The sequence below is a fragment of the Pleurodeles waltl genome, chromosome 6 (assembly GCF_031143425.1).
Source record: "Pleurodeles waltl isolate 20211129_DDA chromosome 6, aPleWal1.hap1.20221129, whole genome shotgun sequence".
NCBI lineage: Eukaryota > Metazoa > Chordata > Amphibia > Caudata > Salamandridae > Pleurodeles > Pleurodeles waltl.
In genome coordinates this window covers 857,892,431-857,910,465 of record NC_090445.1, presented here as the reverse complement: position 1 = coordinate 857,910,465, position 18,035 = coordinate 857,892,431, and the positions used below count along the sequence as shown (strand labels likewise).

General features: G+C 42.2%; 1 protein-coding gene across 5 annotated transcripts in view; it reads left to right on the top strand.

Annotated features, from left to right (window-relative positions):
- ARHGAP19 (Rho GTPase activating protein 19) overlaps positions 1-18,035 on the top strand; it is a 223,159-nt gene that overhangs the window by 191,079 nt on the left and 14,045 nt on the right. For 3 of the 5 annotated variants that reach the window (XM_069239607.1, XM_069239604.1, XM_069239603.1), the window contains one exon: positions 4,253-4,336. In XM_069239607.1, coding sequence (XP_069095708.1) covers positions 4,253-4,336 — 84 coding nt within the window. The remainder of the gene's footprint in view (positions 1-4,252; positions 4,337-18,035) is intronic. The other 2 variants (XM_069239608.1, XM_069239606.1) reach the window with 1 other exon arrangement.

The following is an 18,035-nucleotide window of genomic DNA, read 5'->3' as shown; positions in this document are numbered from 1 at the left end:
CTGTTTCATTCCTCATTTATAACGATAACTGACTATCCTTTGGGCAGGGCGCCAAACAATTACCTGTATTAACACACTTGGAAACATTAAAAGCCTCAAAGACCGGGTTCGAAGGGCACATAAGATATTTTTATTATCAGGGAACACTTGAATTAGGTGCAGGACTAGACTCTCTGAGCCAATTATGATGTAGTTCAGAGATAAAGCTGCTCAGCCAGTTATGATGTAGTTCAGAGATAAAGCTCCTAAGAAATTACTGTGGATTGAATTAAAATTGGACAGATTGTTAAAATGACAGCTATAGAGCTGCACCTGTTCTGAAAGTACTATGCAAAAGAATGCAGTGTGAAGGCACAGGAGAGATCAATCAGTGTCACTCAGGTATCATACACCTCAAATAAGAAAAGCTAAATCCCAAACACTGCATCACACATTTGGCACTCACATACTTAAGTTGCTCAGAAAGCCAGTCACTACCGGATGTGCTTCAGGACTCCCAAAGGTAAAAAAAACACAATACGCATGTCACAGGTTAGGGTTAGGATCAGGGCTAAAAGACCCAAAACCTCACAGGCCTGTGGAACCAGGAAGGGTAAAGCAAATCACATAGCTCATACTTTCCCTGGTTGGTGGAAGGTTGCTGCCTGCTGAGCACCCCCACAATGAGAACACTCAGTCTAAAATTCACTCTTTTTATTATTTTTTAGCCAGGCAACTGAACGACATGATGCCCAGACCTGACCACTTTGCCACCCAAACCTCAACCACTAGCATTAATTGGCCCCAGTATCCAAAGAGGAAAGTGACCAAGTAACTGGAGACTTCCATATTAATAATAATAGCTACATAACATTACAGATCTTCAATGTGAAGGGCAGTTGTATGCATTGTCAAGCATGGCTGTATCCGTCCCTGCAGCAATTGCATCCGACAGAGCACCCATTACACTGCAAATATCCCGATGCACTATAATGAAGTAGTTAAGACAAGCAAGCATTAGACAATGGGCAAGACCTCACATCTCTTCTAGAAGGATCCTTCCAAGTTGCATTTTTGCCATCCTCTCTTTGGATGGATAAAAATGTTTCCTACGTTGAAAGGACTGCATATCTTGCAGCTGGATTTAATTCACTCCTGGAGTTGAAAGATGGGAAATGCCAGATCTCCCAATAAGTCTTCTTGCCTAAGAATCCTCCTCTTTGGCAATGTTCATTTGACACACAGACTTCACATGACCATATCAGTCCAAGTTACTTCGGTCTATCCTCCCCTAACACGCACACTTATACCTCCTTGTTCACACTTCTATACTGCCTCGGCAAGACCTGCAAACAGAGGCACCTCCAACCTTAAAATGGCAGAATCTTATTATATGTGTGTGTGTGTGTGTGTGTGTGTGTGTGTGTGTGTGTGTGTGTGTGTGTGTGTGTGTGTTGAACGTTCTTACTGCTGCATTTGTATGCATTATACATTACCTCATTGCAAGGTTTTAACCTCTTGCTCTCAGATACTTTCACGATTGTGTTTTAGTGTGTAATCCACACTGTATGTTCCAGTTTATTCCAGGTTTTGTACTTTTATTGTTGCTAGTTAACCCTCCGGCCATGAGAAATAATTTTTTGTTTTTCTAAGAAGTCTTTCTTGGAGCCGGAGCACACTCATTAAAGATAGGGAGATCAACTCTGTTTAAATAAGTTAATCTTCATTAAGCAATTTTTTATATAAATTGTTTAGTAGTGAATTTGTACGACACATTTTTCAAAGGATTTTTTTAATATGCAGTTTTGTGATAGAAAATATAAATAACTCTAATTCACATAAGCATTGTGGCATGCAAAAGTATGTTTGACATGTTTCTAGTGCATTCCATCAAAGGCCCTAAGTTGCTCATTGACATCCTTGTACGGACGTTTAGTGCAGGTTATTTAAAGTCTTATATAGTTTTTCATGTTGTTGTGTACCTTTAAGTCCATGTGATGTGCTCAATTCTCCGCAATTGCACCATTATCTATCTCTGTTATCTGAGAGTGGCCACCTTTTTCGTTTCCAATGGAAGTAAGAAATCTGAATCAGTGGGGCATTCTGAGTGATTTAGTTTTTTGCTGTTTTATGTTGTAGCTCAAAGAGAACTTTGGCAGATTGATTCTTGTTCAGTTTTGTGTGGCCTTTAAACTTTTGTGTGGTGTTCTTTCTTTTTTTGGCCTTGGAACTACTGAGAAGGTGCAGTTGTGATTATAGGAAACAAGTTGTTCCTCATTTAAACCTGAGGGCTACAAAAACCTAAACATTCAGTGCAAAAGACCTCCCGTAGGAGATGTGTCCTTCGAGTGTCTGCACCATGTTGCAGCCAGTGTACTTTTTCAGACATTTTGGAACCTTGTTTATTGTGTTCATTGGCTATAGTCCATTCAGCCTAAGTTGGATTTTGTCTCTCTGTTATGAATTGTGGGTTTCAGCAATCCGCGTTTTCACCTTTCTTGTGGTTTGGTCAAAATACACTTTGGATCTCAGGCATTTGATCATATAAATTACTGATACTGTATCACAAGCTGCGAGAGTTGTTGGGTGTTGTATGTAGGGTCTTTTTAATACCATCACAGCAGTTGACATAATTCAAGCGCAGATATGTTCCTATCATCTTTAAAAGATGTGTAGGTTGGTATTCTCTAGTACCCACCTTTACTAACAAATTTCTGAAATTGGGTTTATGATGTACATGAAAATGTTGTTTTGTAGTTGGTTGCTTTTTTTTACTGCATTCCAAAGTTTTTAAGTTTTTTGAATGGTTTGCCTAGTTTGTGCAGTGTAAAGAGGTTACATTTGATGTGCTCATCCAGTTGTTTCACTCTTGATCAAGTGCTTCTTTCCGAGTAACATTGTTTATTTGATGTTGGTCTTTTTATAGAGTGACAGTTGTAGATCTTAACTCATAAAATTTTAAATTTCTGTGGCATTGGAGCCTCATATCTTACAAGTTTCATCCTGTACAATTTAATGTACCCATAAGATTTGTCAAAGAGGTAAGTATTTGATTAGTATGTATGGTTGATAGCCATGTTGTGGTAACTTATTGTGATCTCTCTTTTTTTAATATAGAGACCCATGTGTACCTTGTGGTTTTGTGTGTTTATTGTGTAATGTAAGTTGATCACAGGTTTACCTACTGTGATTGTCAATTTAATTGACTAGTTTGTTTCTTAGAGAACATAATTAAGTATGCATATCTGTCCAAACCACAATATGTCATCAAGTGCTCTTGTTCGAAATGATGCATATATATGCTTTGGCTGACAGTGTTTTAATGTGGGTTTTGTCATTAAATTTGAAGTAAATATTATAAATGACATACTTTAGAGGTGATTACAGCAACCGGTTTGGATTATCAACTTCTGGGTGATCAGTCATACTTTTTTAATTGTTTGTAATCCTTCAAAATGGTAGGTTCAGCTATAAAGATTGATCATTTCAAGAGCAATGATTATTACTGCATCTCTGATTTCTACATCAGTTAGTTTTTCTAATCTGGCCTGTGGAGCCCCGGTGTAAATTTGGTGCTAACATAAGATATTTGTTAAGGTAAAATCCTACACATTTTAATAGATTTTCCAATGCAGATCCTTTGCCTGATGTTATTGGTCATAGAGTTGGATCCTCACAATATTTAGTTATTGAAGGATTACAAACACTTGATGGTAGATGATCTAGAAACGTAAGCTATGAAATCTTATTTCTTAAAAATGTGTCTCTAAAATTGACATTGAGACTAGGTTTGTATTTACTGTTGAGCTTCCCTCTGGCTCCTGATCTTGTAATCCAGAAAAGATGTATTCTGAGAAGTTTAATTAGATCGGTCAAGGTCCAGCAGTCAGCAAGCTTATGGTGTTTTTAGAAGGGGAGAAGAAATTGTTTTCAAGCATTCCCTTGCTAAAACACAGATTGAAATGGGGGTTTGGTTTAGGATTCACAAAAAGCCTATTTTGTTTGAATAGAGCATCTCTTGGAACATTTTGTTTAAATCATATTTAATGCATTTACATTTAGTCACCCAAGTTATGAAAAGAATGGAGCAAGCATTACCAAGTTTTAACAAAATAACAAAAAGCATTGGTGTCACCTCTCTGAAGCCAGGAATGAAGTGGGCATTGTCGCTACTGAAGTATTTATGTTGATAATCCACTTAACAACACAAAGGTTGTTTGGTTTTATATTGCTAAATTGGCTTCTTGTAATATTTGTTCAAACATTCTTTAAGTTACAGAAATGCCAAGAATCTCCCGCAGTTTCAGTGACAAGAGGAAGGTTGAAATTGTGTGAGGACACACAGAACAAAAAAGAGGTGAGAGGAAGAACACGCCTGCACTGTTTTGTGACTCACTCTGGAAGACGCTGATCTGTGTGGCTCAAACAAGGTTTTATTTGATGTCTAATTTTTTGCTGAGATGTTTTTATTTCTCCAATGGATAAATCAGTCAGTAAGTTACGCAAGAGAATGGTATGCACACATTTAGAGGTTGCGTTAAAACCAGATCCACAAGCTAACAGCCTGCACCTTTTGCATGTGCAAAGAAATGCTATTCAGTTTGGACTTTCCCTACCATCTTATTCCACAAAATAATTAGGGTCACACCGGGTAGATTTATTAAGCCCCAATGAGAGACCGTGACTTTTATGGAGAAAAGGGAAAATGGGCAGGACTCTTCTCCCACTTCTCGTTGAGTTATGCTAGTGTGGGTGTAAAGAGCTAGATAAATCTACCAGAGACTCTCTTCTGACCTTGTTATTGGAGAGCTCTGGTGTAGCCCTCCGAACCGGAATACACACAAGTATTGATATTTTACAACAAACTAATATTTATTATGTGCTAAGTATTATAACCATAACTATCAGTAGGTCAGCTAACTGATAAAAGAGAGCATGCAAGAAACATCCCAATCACGTCCCTAACCAATTAGTATTAAATCTGTTGTCCTCCAGGTGGATCTTCATTATTAGTACTAAGCACAGAATTGTTCGCCTACATGTGAGATCCCTGAGCGCTTTTTCCAAAAAGTATATGCATATGAAATGCTTTTTGTTAAACGTATTTTAAACAGCCTTTGAAAATACAATGGCCATTGTATTTTCAAAGGCTGTTTAAAATAACTCATCTGTGTTCAGGATCGCACTGTTTAAGATCCATGTGACATTCTAGATACAGATGTCATAATAAATCTCTTTGTCATGCGTACTTTACATATTATTTGTTCTCTTCTGCAACTCTTATCACCTCCAGAGCAGGTTCCACCTATAGAGGAAAAGGCAGCTTTCAACAAAGTTTTAGTAAGGGGCACTGCAAAAGTCAACATACCCATACCAATAACTCATCCTAAAGATTTCAGTGACCTTTGAAGCCCTTCATCACATTTTGTTTCTACGACCTCTGCTTTCTTTGTTTCTAAGTGTATTAGAACCTGCTGTAGAGCTGTTCCTAACTCCAGTGTGCTTGCAGAAGAATGCATGGCGCCGGAATAATATCCCTTGTTCCTACAGGCAGACCCTTTCTGTATTTCATGAATGTTTCTGCTGCGAGAAAGTATCATCCCACTTCTCCATCCTCAACAGACCCTCTTGAAAAGGAGACCAAAGAAAATGGATGTGCTAGAAAGACACTTCTGTGGCACCTCTGTAACTGTCATGAAGATGGCAAATGCTACTGCCCTGCTTGAGCATTATGATTAATTTCCTATGGGAGAGAGACTGGCATTTCGAGGTGAAACTACCCCATAAAGATATGCATGCCTTTTCTGGAGCGTTGTCGATATTCAAAGGTTTTGGCCTTGAGAAATAGAAAATATGGAGAAAGCACCAGTAGAAAACCTGTGCTAGGCATTATCCACCAACAATAGTGTTCATGTCTTCCCATGGCCACAACGTTACTAGAAACCGCAACAACAGCAAAAGTGAGGAAATGGGAGAAGCTGCCATCTAACAACAGATGCCACAAGAAAGCCTGTCAAGCAGTGATTCTCTGCTGCCCCCTCTTCAGTTTGTCTCTCTGATTTGGAAAAGCATCATCAATTATCTGGGGGGATGGAAGACTATAATAAAATCTATATTAATGCAGAATATTGTGCAAAATGGGTGTTCAATAAAGCATAACTCATCTCCATCCACCACTCCAAAAAAACATCTTGGTGCCATCAAGAGTTATTGAAACTGGAGTTAAGCACCCTTATGATCACAAATGCAATAGAACCGGTCTGTCATCCCCAAAAAGGAAGGAGAATGTACTCCTGTTACTTTCCGATTCAAAACAGGGGAACAAAGCAAGAATATCGTCCTAATCTCAAACTGATCTCAGCAAACACATATATTTATAAAGAAGGAGAAGCATGTTTTCAGTTTACCAAATCTTACCCCCTAAATCAACCAAGAGAATTAGATATGTGTCGTAGATCTTCAGGAGGCCTACTTTCACATCCACATCATAAAGCAACATCTAGGATTTCTGGTGGTAGTTTGCAGTATCATTCCAATTTCATCCTTTCTGTTAAAAATGAGTGCTATGAAATTAGTCACTGCACACCTCAAGAAGATGACCTTTTTTTAGTCCCAGTTTGGGGTATCCATTACCTCTGAGCAGTCCGGGGCTCACAATTAGCAGTAATGTGTGAGCCTTCAGTTTGCCTGAAGCTTCTAGGGATGACTGTTACAACAGTGTGTAGGAGACAGTCGTGTCCGCGCACAGGCAGTTGCAAAGGTAAGTTAACTGTTTCTCAGGCTGCAATCAACTCTTTTCCTTGGTGGTGTTGATCAACCAATCTCCTAAAAGGTGCTCTGTTTCAACCCAACACGTCATTCCAAACCATTGTGATGCATGTATCTGTGTTAAGTTGGAGAATCCACATGGATCATCTTCAAGGTAAAAGGTTGTGTTTGGAGAAATAGAAGATGTACAACATGACGCTTGCTGGAGTTGAGGGCAATCCATCTAGCTCTTATGTCTGCTTCAAAACAATATCCCTGAACAGAAAATATGATGACAATATACTACATCAACAATCAAGGAGGGAAACAATTTAGATCTCTGTATCTAGAGACAGACAATTTGGAAATGTTTGACTGTGTGAAATTTGTGCATTACGGCAGTATAGCTACCTGGTGTCCAAATTGCAGAAGCAGATACTCTCAGCAGAGCAGTTCCATAGCATCACAAATGGGTATTAAACAACACAGGATTACACAGTGTCTTTTGTGAATGGGGATTTCCAGAAATAGACTTATTTTCAAACTCTGAATACACAAAATGCCCAAGTTATGCATCTCTTTTGTACCCTAGCCATCCTTCAAGACCAGATTCTTTACAGGCCTAGAAAGCCCAGAAGACTGTCAGTAGTCTGTGTGCTTGTTCCAGCCCCCTCTCGCCCACCCTTCACTATCAATGTGCCTACCCCAGCCTCTTCTGCCAACTCCATTTTTTTGTGTGCTCCCACATCCCCTATCACCTGTTCTGCAACCCCACCCCGCGTCCTCCTCTCCTGCCCTCCCTCCTTCAATTCTCCATGATGCCTCATGCCAACCACTTCTTCTTTATTTGATTGCCAACAAACAGGAGAGTAGGTTGGGGGACAAGGCAAAGCGGAGGGCAGGAAAAAAGGATGCAGTGGGGGTTGAGAACAGGCGAGGGGAGATGGTTGAGCCCACAGCTAAAAACAATAATTTAAAATGCGCTATGACGCAGCCAGCTCTGCCATTACTACAAATCATTGCCAAAGCTGATATCTCTCATGTGCATGGCTTATTAGCTTATTGCCAGTGCTTTTTGAAGATTACCAAGGAGCCATTCAAATTAATTATCTGCTGATTTTCAGGGACAATAGCGTGAATAGGCAGCAGTCCTTTTCAGGCCAGCAGCACACATGTACAGCATCAAGAGTTCATGACCGAATTATACTATTAGTCTCTGAAGAGTCTTGGGTCAGAATTTGCTGCACCTAGCACAGGGCAACTCTTTCATGATTGACCATATGGTAGCATGGGAGCCAATGAATAATTGATTGCTGTTCCCGAGTAGAAATAAGGAAGGTCACTCGAAAGCTACTTAACCAAATAAAGGAGCGGTACCTAGAACGTGGGCAGATTGTCATTTGTGCTAAAATACTTTAAAATGGAGAAGGAGAGGTTAATATTCTATATCCATTGAGGTCATTCACACAGACAAGAAAAGGTAAGTCTGCTGACTTGTGCTGGAATTGTCACTTTGGTAAGGTGATCCTTCAAAACAGGATTGTGATTGTTTGAATACCACATTAGTCAAAATCTAACACAATAAGGGAGATTGGACAATTGTCAGCTGCTTGAGATCCATATTCTTCTCGAGTGGATGCACTAGATGCTTTATCAGTCACTTTAGAGCTAACTCTTTGGGAAGGGACATGTCTTTTGTCTTTATCACTGTTACACCTGCTCATTGAAGTGAGTTACAAAGGAACCAAAAAGAGCAGGAGTCCACTTTGTAAGTAGATCAAAATATCTCCATCTATAACCATACCCATTTTTGCCTTATGAATGCGTTCTCTGCAAACTGTATAAATGTCACCTTGCTCTTGGTGAATAAACAAGGCTGTAAAGATGGACACCTGTTCATCCTTAGCCAACCCAACACGTAGGAATCCTCTGACATCCCTTTGAGTGTTTTAACAAGCATTGGCAAAGCCAATAGTTTTTGCCTTTGGGACCTTCTGGCTTTGCCAATGCTTTTTGGCTATGCTGAACAGCATCAGCAAAAAGCCGTGCTTTTTGACGGTGAGGTTTAATTTCGTAAAAAGGAAAATGTGAAACAGTGACACAACCACTGTCTACAGTTACGTAAATCCACAGGGGCTCACATCACCTTGCATGCACACGCCCACAGAATAACGTGGGTCCATTTTCTTTTCTTTTTTATTGACTTATCTAAAGCGTCACTTGGATTGGTCAATAACATAAAAAAAAAAAAAAGAAGTTGTAAATGTGCAAAAGCTCTTTTGTGGAGGGGGACAGCATTCTTTGGCCGTCCAAGAAAAATTTCAAAAGTAATGGGAAAGGTGAGGAACAACGCAGGAGCAGATGGAGTAATGGGTTGAGGTGAGTCACAGGGTCACCTGGAAGATCTAGTGTTAGACTGCCCTACTCCTCGCTATGCAATAGTGGAACACCAACAACCAGTTGAAAGGGTGGCCTTTTGTGGCCCTGTGCCTTGGGTCATTCTGACCACAAATGCATCACTGACAGGTTGTGGCGCTCACCTTCAAGACTGCACAGTACAGGGCCTTTTGGGATCTCCAGCACCAATCCCTACATCTGTAACCTCAAGCTTCAGGCAGTATTTCTAGCCCTGAAGGCATTTCACCGTCACCTCTCACAAAGTTGTCTTAGTCCTCAGGGACAATATGACACCCATATATTGCCTACAGAAACGGTGGGTGGCCACGATCGGCCCAGCTGTCACAACTCTGTCAGACAATATGGAAGTGGGCTCTCTACCACCACCACCACATTCACCTGGTGGCAGAGTATCTTCCAGGAACGGACAATGACTTTGCAGACCTGCTCAGCTGGATGGACCAACAAGTCCACAAATGGGAACTTCACCTGCAAGTCCTTCAAAAATACTTCCTAAAGTGGGGAACTCCTCAGATATACGTTTTTGCCAAAGCAGAAAATGTTAAATGCCCAAGCTTTGCCTCCAGGTATCCACACCCTCTACGCAAGCGCAATGTTCTATGGATGAACTGCTCAGGGATATTTGCCTACTCTTTTCCTCCTGTCCCTCTCATTCCATTTCTGGTTTGGAGAGTCAGGCAGACATCTCTCACCGTGATCTTTGTAGCTCCGACTTGGGCGTGTCAGCCATGGCTCACCACACTTCTGGACCTCTCAGTAGTTCCCCATGAAAAGCTCCCAAATAGGCAAGACCTTCTCACTCAAAATCAAGGACAGGTCAGACTTCCAGACTCCAAGTCACTCAACCTTGCAATATGGCTCCTGAAGTGAGAGTTTGGTTACTTAGGATTGCCTGTGGAACGTATGGACATTCTCAGGGAAGCTCGAAGACCCACAACCAGAGCATGTTATGCTGCAAAATGGAAACGTTTGTCTACGCTACTAACAACCCAAACATATTAATCCCATTAAAGCTACTGCCCAAGACATTGTTTCTTATTTGCTCCACTTACAGAAGGCAAATTTAGCTTACACTTCCATTCCCATACATCTCGCAGCTATACCTGCATATATACAGAACAGACATACTTCATTGTTCAGAATCTCAGTCATGAAAGCCTTTGTGGAAGGCCCTAAAAGGGGTGTTCCACCCAAAGTGCCTCTGCACCATCCTGGAACCTCAGTGTTGTGCTTACCAGGTTCATTGGCACTCCTTTTGAGCCACTTCATTCATGCCCTCTTCAGTATCTTTTTGGAAAGTGGCGTTCTTTATCGCTATAACTTCACTCACATGTCTTAGTGAGCTCCAGGCACTAACCTTGGAAGAACCATTCCTCCACATTCATCGAGACAAGGTGGTCCTTCCCACAAACCCTGAAGTTCCTCCTTAAAGTGGTTTCCCAATTCCATATCAACCAATCCATTGAGCTACCAGTCTTCTTTTCGTAGCCTGACTGAGTTGCAGAAGGAGCTCTCCACACCCTAGATGCTAAACGAGCATGCATGTTTTACATTGACAGAACCAAAGATTTTAGGAAAACTAAACAACTATTAGTAGCTTTTCACTACCTCACAAAGGCTCTCCAAGATCCAAAAACAGCATAGTAAAGAGTATACAAAATTGGTATGTTAAAGCAAAGAGGCAGTTACCTGTTACTCCTAGAGCACATTCTACTAGGAAAAAAGGAGGCACTACGGCTTCCCTTGGAAACATACCTACAGTTGACATTTGTCAGGCAGCTTCATGGTCCACACCACATACGTTTACAAAGCAAGCCAGTGAAGGACAAGCTGTACTACGAACACTTTTCCAGTCAACTGCAATTCCCACAGGCTAGCCACCGCTTTTATGGAGGGGCTCTACTTTACAGTCTATGCAGAGCATGTGTATCTACAGCCACACATGCCATTGAACGGAAGATTTTACTTACCTAGTAAGAATCTGTTCATGGCGTGTAGACTTGTAGGTTCACATGTGCCCTCCCTCCTCCCTGAACACCTTTGGCCATTCCAGTTACTTTATATTTGTATATATTTGTACATATGTAGTTACATTTGCATGGAAATCTTTCTCTATACTTCCTCTACACTCCTTTTCTCCCCTGCCTGTGGGAAAACAATCTAACAAAGGAGTCAATGCCCCTGCACAGTATCATTGAGAAGGAGGAGTCACTCGATTCCGGGACTTGAAAATGCTTCTTTGAAGAAAACAACTTGCAACTCTCCGGACCCAACACAAGATGGCAGCAGTATGCATAGCATGTGAAGCTTCAGCACTACATGCCATGAAAAGATGATTTCTGGGTAAGTAACTATATATATATCTCAGTCAAGAGTTCCAGTAAATAATGTCTGGAGATTTCAACGGAGGGTCTTCCATTTATCAATGATGTTAACTAAATTAATAACATTTTAAGCACTAATCCCAAGCTTGAAAATTCCCCTCCACAAACCCAGCAAGCTCTATCCTATTTAACTTGCTCGCTGACTCATGAACAATCCTCATGAGTTCCCGCAGTGGTCACGTCTTTTGCGAGTATGACCCAATGCACTCAAGACCCTTCTTGTTTATTGTTTCTTTGATTCCAGTTAACAGTGACAAGACCTTTTGTTTAGGAGGAATGACACAAGCCTAAGTCTAGTTGAACATGACCTTCCTTTTCCTGTGTGTTTAGCTAACCTCCCTTTTTTGTATAGCATACTTAAAAACATCCCCTCCCCCCCCCCCCTTATGGATAATTTCTCCTTGTTTTAGTACAAATGTTTGCATTTTGTTATATATATAATTATAAGTAGATTGTAGATGTACTGTCATTTTGAATTACTTTACAAAGTTACTTAACTAAAGGGTTATTGGAGTAGATCCATGCTTATTGGCTAGTGTGATGAAGAGATAAAATCCGTATAAAGTACTCGTAAATGGCTGTGAATAGTGCAGCGGCACTGGGGCCGATAGGGCCCCTCTGCTTCCCAGCAACGGCAGTTTTCACTAACTAACCACAGGATATTGGAGCCCATTCTCTTTGTTTACATTAGGGCCTGTTGCTGTTCCGCTTCTGGCACAGATGACAGCAGAACAGTTAAAAGATAAGACTGAATTAGAGTCTGCCAGTTGGTACCACTTGAGATTTAAATATATCTGGATTATGTACATATGTTAAAAAGCTCCGTTCTGTGCTGATATCAGTAATAATATTTGTGTTTTACCGCCATGGTTCAAGCATCAGATGAAAACATTGTACATTTCCAAGACGGCTGTGGTGTACTCGTGCCAGCAAGACTTTGCATATTGCTGATCCCACCCGTGATCTCTGGACTGTGATATTGTAATCCTTTGTACACGGGCTCTTGCACACACTCCTGCACCAGTTGCAAATGGGGTAGAATTTCTTTCATGTTTTCCTGGGCTGAAGGCCATGAGCGATATGGCAGGTATTGTAAAAAATAGAAAATGTCTTTGATTTCAAATGAAACAGATTTCCAGGATCTTTAACTGACCAGAAAATATGGATTAGATTGGGCTGATGTAATAATACCCTTTTCTTTTAATACAGTACTTCTCAACACACTTCTGGGGTGTGTGTCTAAGAGTTGTAAACAGCCGTTCAATGGTAGTCGATTTGGTAGTCCTTGGTAGAATGGAGGCATAAGTTTACACCCTGTATTTTCCCCTATTTTTTTCTATAGACTTCAGCAGGGGTGTATCATGAGGTTCTGCAGCATCTGCTGGGGGTTGGGGGGGAGAGGGAGAGGGAGGGGGAGGTTGAGGAGGACCTATCAGGACCCCATCCCAAAACCCTTCATGGAGCACACATTCAGCCCAAGATCAATTCATACCTGTAAGATATGGAAGACTAAGGGTCCCCTCTACTCATTCTATGGGGGGGGGGGGGCATCATTGCGAGTTACACTACTGGACTGCATAACAAAAAACAGTGATCCATTTCTCATTCTGTAGTGATGAGTGGCTGTACTGAGAGAATTAGACGCAAATATTGCTCAGTGAATTCATGCACCTGCTACAGAGAGTTCGTGTGAAATGCAAATCAGAGATCCGAAACCCAGTAGTGTAGAATCAAGGGTTGATTAATTAATACCATTAAATGTGATTCGACTAATACACTTCTTTATGCATGAAGAGATCATTTAAGTTGCTAAATACACTGATTCAATGATATTAATATCAGTTTCCCACACTGCTGCAATGTTTGTGATTTTGTTGTTTAGAAATATTCCAGTCTATGGAATTGCCAATTACTACTGCTAACCAGCACTAAAGTGCTTGTACTCACCCCCTAAAACATGGTGAAATTGGGCTACACCTGATTGACACATTTAATTTACTTGTAAGCCCCAATATACATGTTTCCAGGGCATGTATATATTAAATGCTACCAGTCGGCCTGCAGCACTCATTGTACCACCTTCAAAAGTAGTCTTTTATAACAAGCCTTATGCCTGACATAGCATTCTGTATTTGCAGTTTTAAACTGCCATTTCGACGTGGCAAAATAACCCTTTTGGCAGGCCTTAACGTTGCTTTCATTACTTACGTTACCCTAAGTCAGGCCCTCAAGGCTCAAAGGGCAGCATGCATTGTACTATAAAAGTAGGACATGTGTACTTAGGTTTACATGTCCTAGCAGTGGAAAATTCCTAAAGACGTTTTTCATTGTTATAAGGCCTATCTCTCCCTTTTAGACCTGTCAGCTCTTGGTGTGGTTTCCCCAGTCTTTTAGCTTCTGACCTCCTGTTGTTAATCCTGTGCTGAATTTCTTTTTTGCTGGTTTTAGGACTATGTGGTTTGAGAAATAGGGGTCCCTAAGCAAAGGATAAATAGTGACTGAAACACTGGGGATATAAATATAGCCCAGGAAGCGTTGGATCAGCTTTTATAAAAACATAATTTTATTGATATATATGATTAAACGTAAGGGTAATACCCTTACAAGGGCACATTTGTGTAGGTACATAACATTTAGGCAAACGAAAAGTGACAAAACCAGAGAAAATATAGTCACAATTTCCTTTTAGAAAACAATGCTGCAGAACCGAATATTCAGTTCCATATATACACAAGAGTCAGAGTGTTCTAGTTGACGATGATCTGCAAGCTTACTGACACCAAGAAGCTTGCCAAGGAGGTGGCTTGTTGGCTCAGCACCAAGGGGCAAGGAAAAAAGTAAGGAGTTCTCAAAAGGGTAAAGATTCCCAACCCCCTGTTGAAAAGAAGAGTTGGTTCCCTTCAGGAAAGGCTGCAGAGAAGGGAACCCTAAAGTGTTTCGCCTGTAATCAGGAAGAGCATTCCACGGGGAGTGTAGAAAAGTGCCTCTTTTTGATGTAGTTACCCCCCACTTTTTGCCTGGTATCTGATGTTATTTCAACTGAAAGTGCACTGGGTTTTTGCTAACCAGGTCCCCAGTGCCAGATATCTTTCCCAAAACTGGACAGTTGTTTCCCCACTTGGCAAAAGCTTTAACTCCCTCTGTAAGTCCCTAGTAAATTAAACTGCTTGTACCTAGGGCCTGGGGTACTAAAGAAGGTCTCTAAGGGCTGCAGCACAGATTGTGCCACCCCCGGGGACTCCTCGCCAAGCACATGGCAGGCTGTGTGTCTTGGTGCAGACAAAAGTGAAAACATGACATGGTTCATAGCCTGTGTGTCATGTCCTCTAACACTGCATGCAGTATATATATATATATATATATATATACATATATATATCCCCTTCTAGCAGGCCTTACAGCCCCAAGGCAGGGTGCATAATATTACATGTGGGGGCATATCTGCACTAACAGATATACCTCTGCTATGTCTTTGTCAACTTTCTGACATAGTAAGTGACCAGGGAAGCCATTTTAAATGCATGTGCTGGACACTGGTCAGTACGAGTTCCCTAGCTACATGATGATTTCACTGAAGAAAGGGATGTTTGGTATCAAACATCTGATATTGGTGAACCTCCACTGATGCCAGTGTTGGATTTACCAATACCTGCACCCAGAGGGCACCTAAGTGGTGCCCCCAGAAACACAGCCTCTGGTGTGTTTGCTGACCAGTTTTTTCCAGTCAGCCACTGAGACACCATTCTGAACCCCTAGGGTGAGAACCCTCTGCTCTCAGGAGGTCCGGAACAAAAGCCTGTCCGGAAAGAGGGTGTAACACCCCTTTGCACAGTATGACCTGCTGATTAGGCTTTCTAAGGTAGCTAGCCTCAACGGACTGCTACCTTTGAATTGCAAATCTAGCTTTCCTCACAGGAGAGGAAGCCACCCTCCCTGTCCAGAGCCTATGTGGCACCTGTACAGTTGAGATAATTAGCTAGTCAGGTAGGCAGCCACCCCTAGGCGAGTACCACCCCTAGGGTGAGCTACTGCGAGGTAGACATGATTTTTCAGAAGTAGCCATCTTGGTGATGGCATACGTGGGAATTCATGGACAGGGTTATGCCCATTTCCCACAGGAAGTGGGCCTATATGGGGCATAGTGACCCCAAGGGTCAGTAGCCCATTGGCTACTACCCTGCCCACCGCTAAGTCCCCTAAATTAAGTATCTGATAGAGACTTCTAGTTGCAGATTCCTAACCTTAGAATCTCCCACAGCCGTCAGTCTCGGCCCAGAGATTTTTCCTGAGCAGTATCCCTGCGCACCATTAGATAGCGTTTGTTGGCTCCACATTCATTGTCTGCATCATGCGCACCGGATATGACATTGTGGGACCTATGTAGGAACTACCCCGTCGTACAGATACCCTTTCTTTTCCTTCTGTGCCAACCAAGCACAGATCTGAAGAAGATCTAACCCCAGTAACTTTTTGAACGATATGTTTCGACGTTTTGTTGAGGTTTTTTGAGTGTTTTCACTCCTGGTGCGTCAAGATGTTGTCACGCAAGATCGTTTTCAAGCCTTGTGAATCCTGTCATCAAAAGATGTCCGTGACCGATCCGCACCTCGTGTGCTTGTGTTTGGACTGTAACCCGAAGTCGTGCCTCAAGTGCCAGGCCATGAATCCGAAAGTTTTGAGGGGCCGTCCCTTAAGCTTCTGGTCTGGTGCTCAGTTCTGAGAATGACCGCAAAGCCCCCATTGTTTGCCTTCCCAGTCCAAATCCTCGGGACGATCAGGTAAGTTGAGGCACAAGGAGAAGTCGAAGAAGAGCAAACGTTCTTCGACTTAACCTAGTCAGTCAGCCGACGCGACGAGTGAAAAGGAGTGTCATCATTCAGTCCTGCATCCTCGGAGCCTGCGTCTGGGTTGGGTCCACGCCTCCCTGAATTTTCAGGAGCCAGAGCAACCCCTGCCCAGCTCCACAAGTTCCATGAGGCCATGTGCCTCATATTTGGGCAGTCTGAATCTGCTGGAGTGCCTTTGGGCCCTGCGGAGTCAGCAGGGACCCCCACTCTGGTTCTGCGCCAATAGCTTTGGCCTCTGGAGGGCACCCATGGATCCTTTCCTGGATCTGAACCGACATTGGTCGTACCACCTCTACCTACCCTGACGATGGTTCTGATGTCAACACACATGTTGCTGCGTGTGCCCAGGGTCGCCGTCAACCCCATCCTTATTGCTGATGCAGACTTTGACAGGGGCCTCGCTCCCTAGGCTGTATCCTGACCCCCTAAGAGCTTGGTTATCCAAGTCTCCATGTCCCCAGGCAAATACCCCCGGATAGGGAATCCAAGAGGCTGGATCAGTTTGGGAAGAGGTTTCTTTCTCCAATCTGGCTTTGTGGTCTATGAACACCACATGCCCTTAGGGCCTTTACACACATACCTTATGGGACACGGTTGCGCTAGTGCTGCCACAGTTCCCAGAGGAGACCTTGGCCATTCTCTCCCAAGCTATTGCTGATGGGAAAGACGCAGCTAACTTCACAGTATGATGTGGGCTGGATACGACCGACTCACCAGGCAGATCACTTGCATCAACGTTGGCCTTAAGGTGCCATGCTTGGCTGAGGATCTCTGGCTTTTCAGGGGATGTCCAATCCACTCTTATGGATATGCCCTTTGATGGCACCTGTCTTTTCGGAGACAAAGCAGAGATAGACAGATATATAGTTTACTGTGTATTTTAGGTTTATTTTGTAACCATAAAATGTCACTTTAATTGTTTTTTAGTGAATTTCTATTTTTTTGTTTTTTTCACAGACCATATCCAGCTACTCCTTGCACCTCGCAGTGCTTGGTGTCTAGCCATGCCCTATGCCCAACTCTCCATGGTTGGCCTTGCGCCGTGGGGATTGGCCTTACAGTCTGTCCCCAAGCCTGTACCCTACCCTGCCCCAGGAGCCAACACCTTGCACTTTGCATCTTGTCAGGCCCTGCATCCAACCCACAGCTCAAACCATCTGCATGTGGTTGTTGACTGTGCGCAGCAAGGATTGTCAGCAGGACCTAGCAGTGTGCCTAACGTATTGTGGACATCCAACACCCATTGAGATTGACATTCACCTGTTCACGGGGTATTCCCTGATGCTATATCCTACACCAAACGTGCTGAGTGGCCAATAAATGTTCTGTTTTTTTAACTGAATCTTTTTTATGCTTTTTGTTTAACTTGTTTTTTGTCCCTACATGGAACAGTTGTTTTTACTGTAAATGTGTTTTTACAAACTATTATTTTTAAACTGGGATTTTGTTTCAAGCACAAAGGTTGTGAATTTTCAAGGTGCTTATTCACAGCATTTGAGATCACTTTTTAATTGTGTTCCATTTAACAGATGAGTGTTTTGCATGATTTTCAGTATGTTGTAAAAAGTTTCAGATGGGGGGGCTGACTTCCTCATTCTGCTCCGCGTTTTCTGAGACCACGGGTGGTTATTCTTGGGCTGCTTGACCTCATCTCTGCACT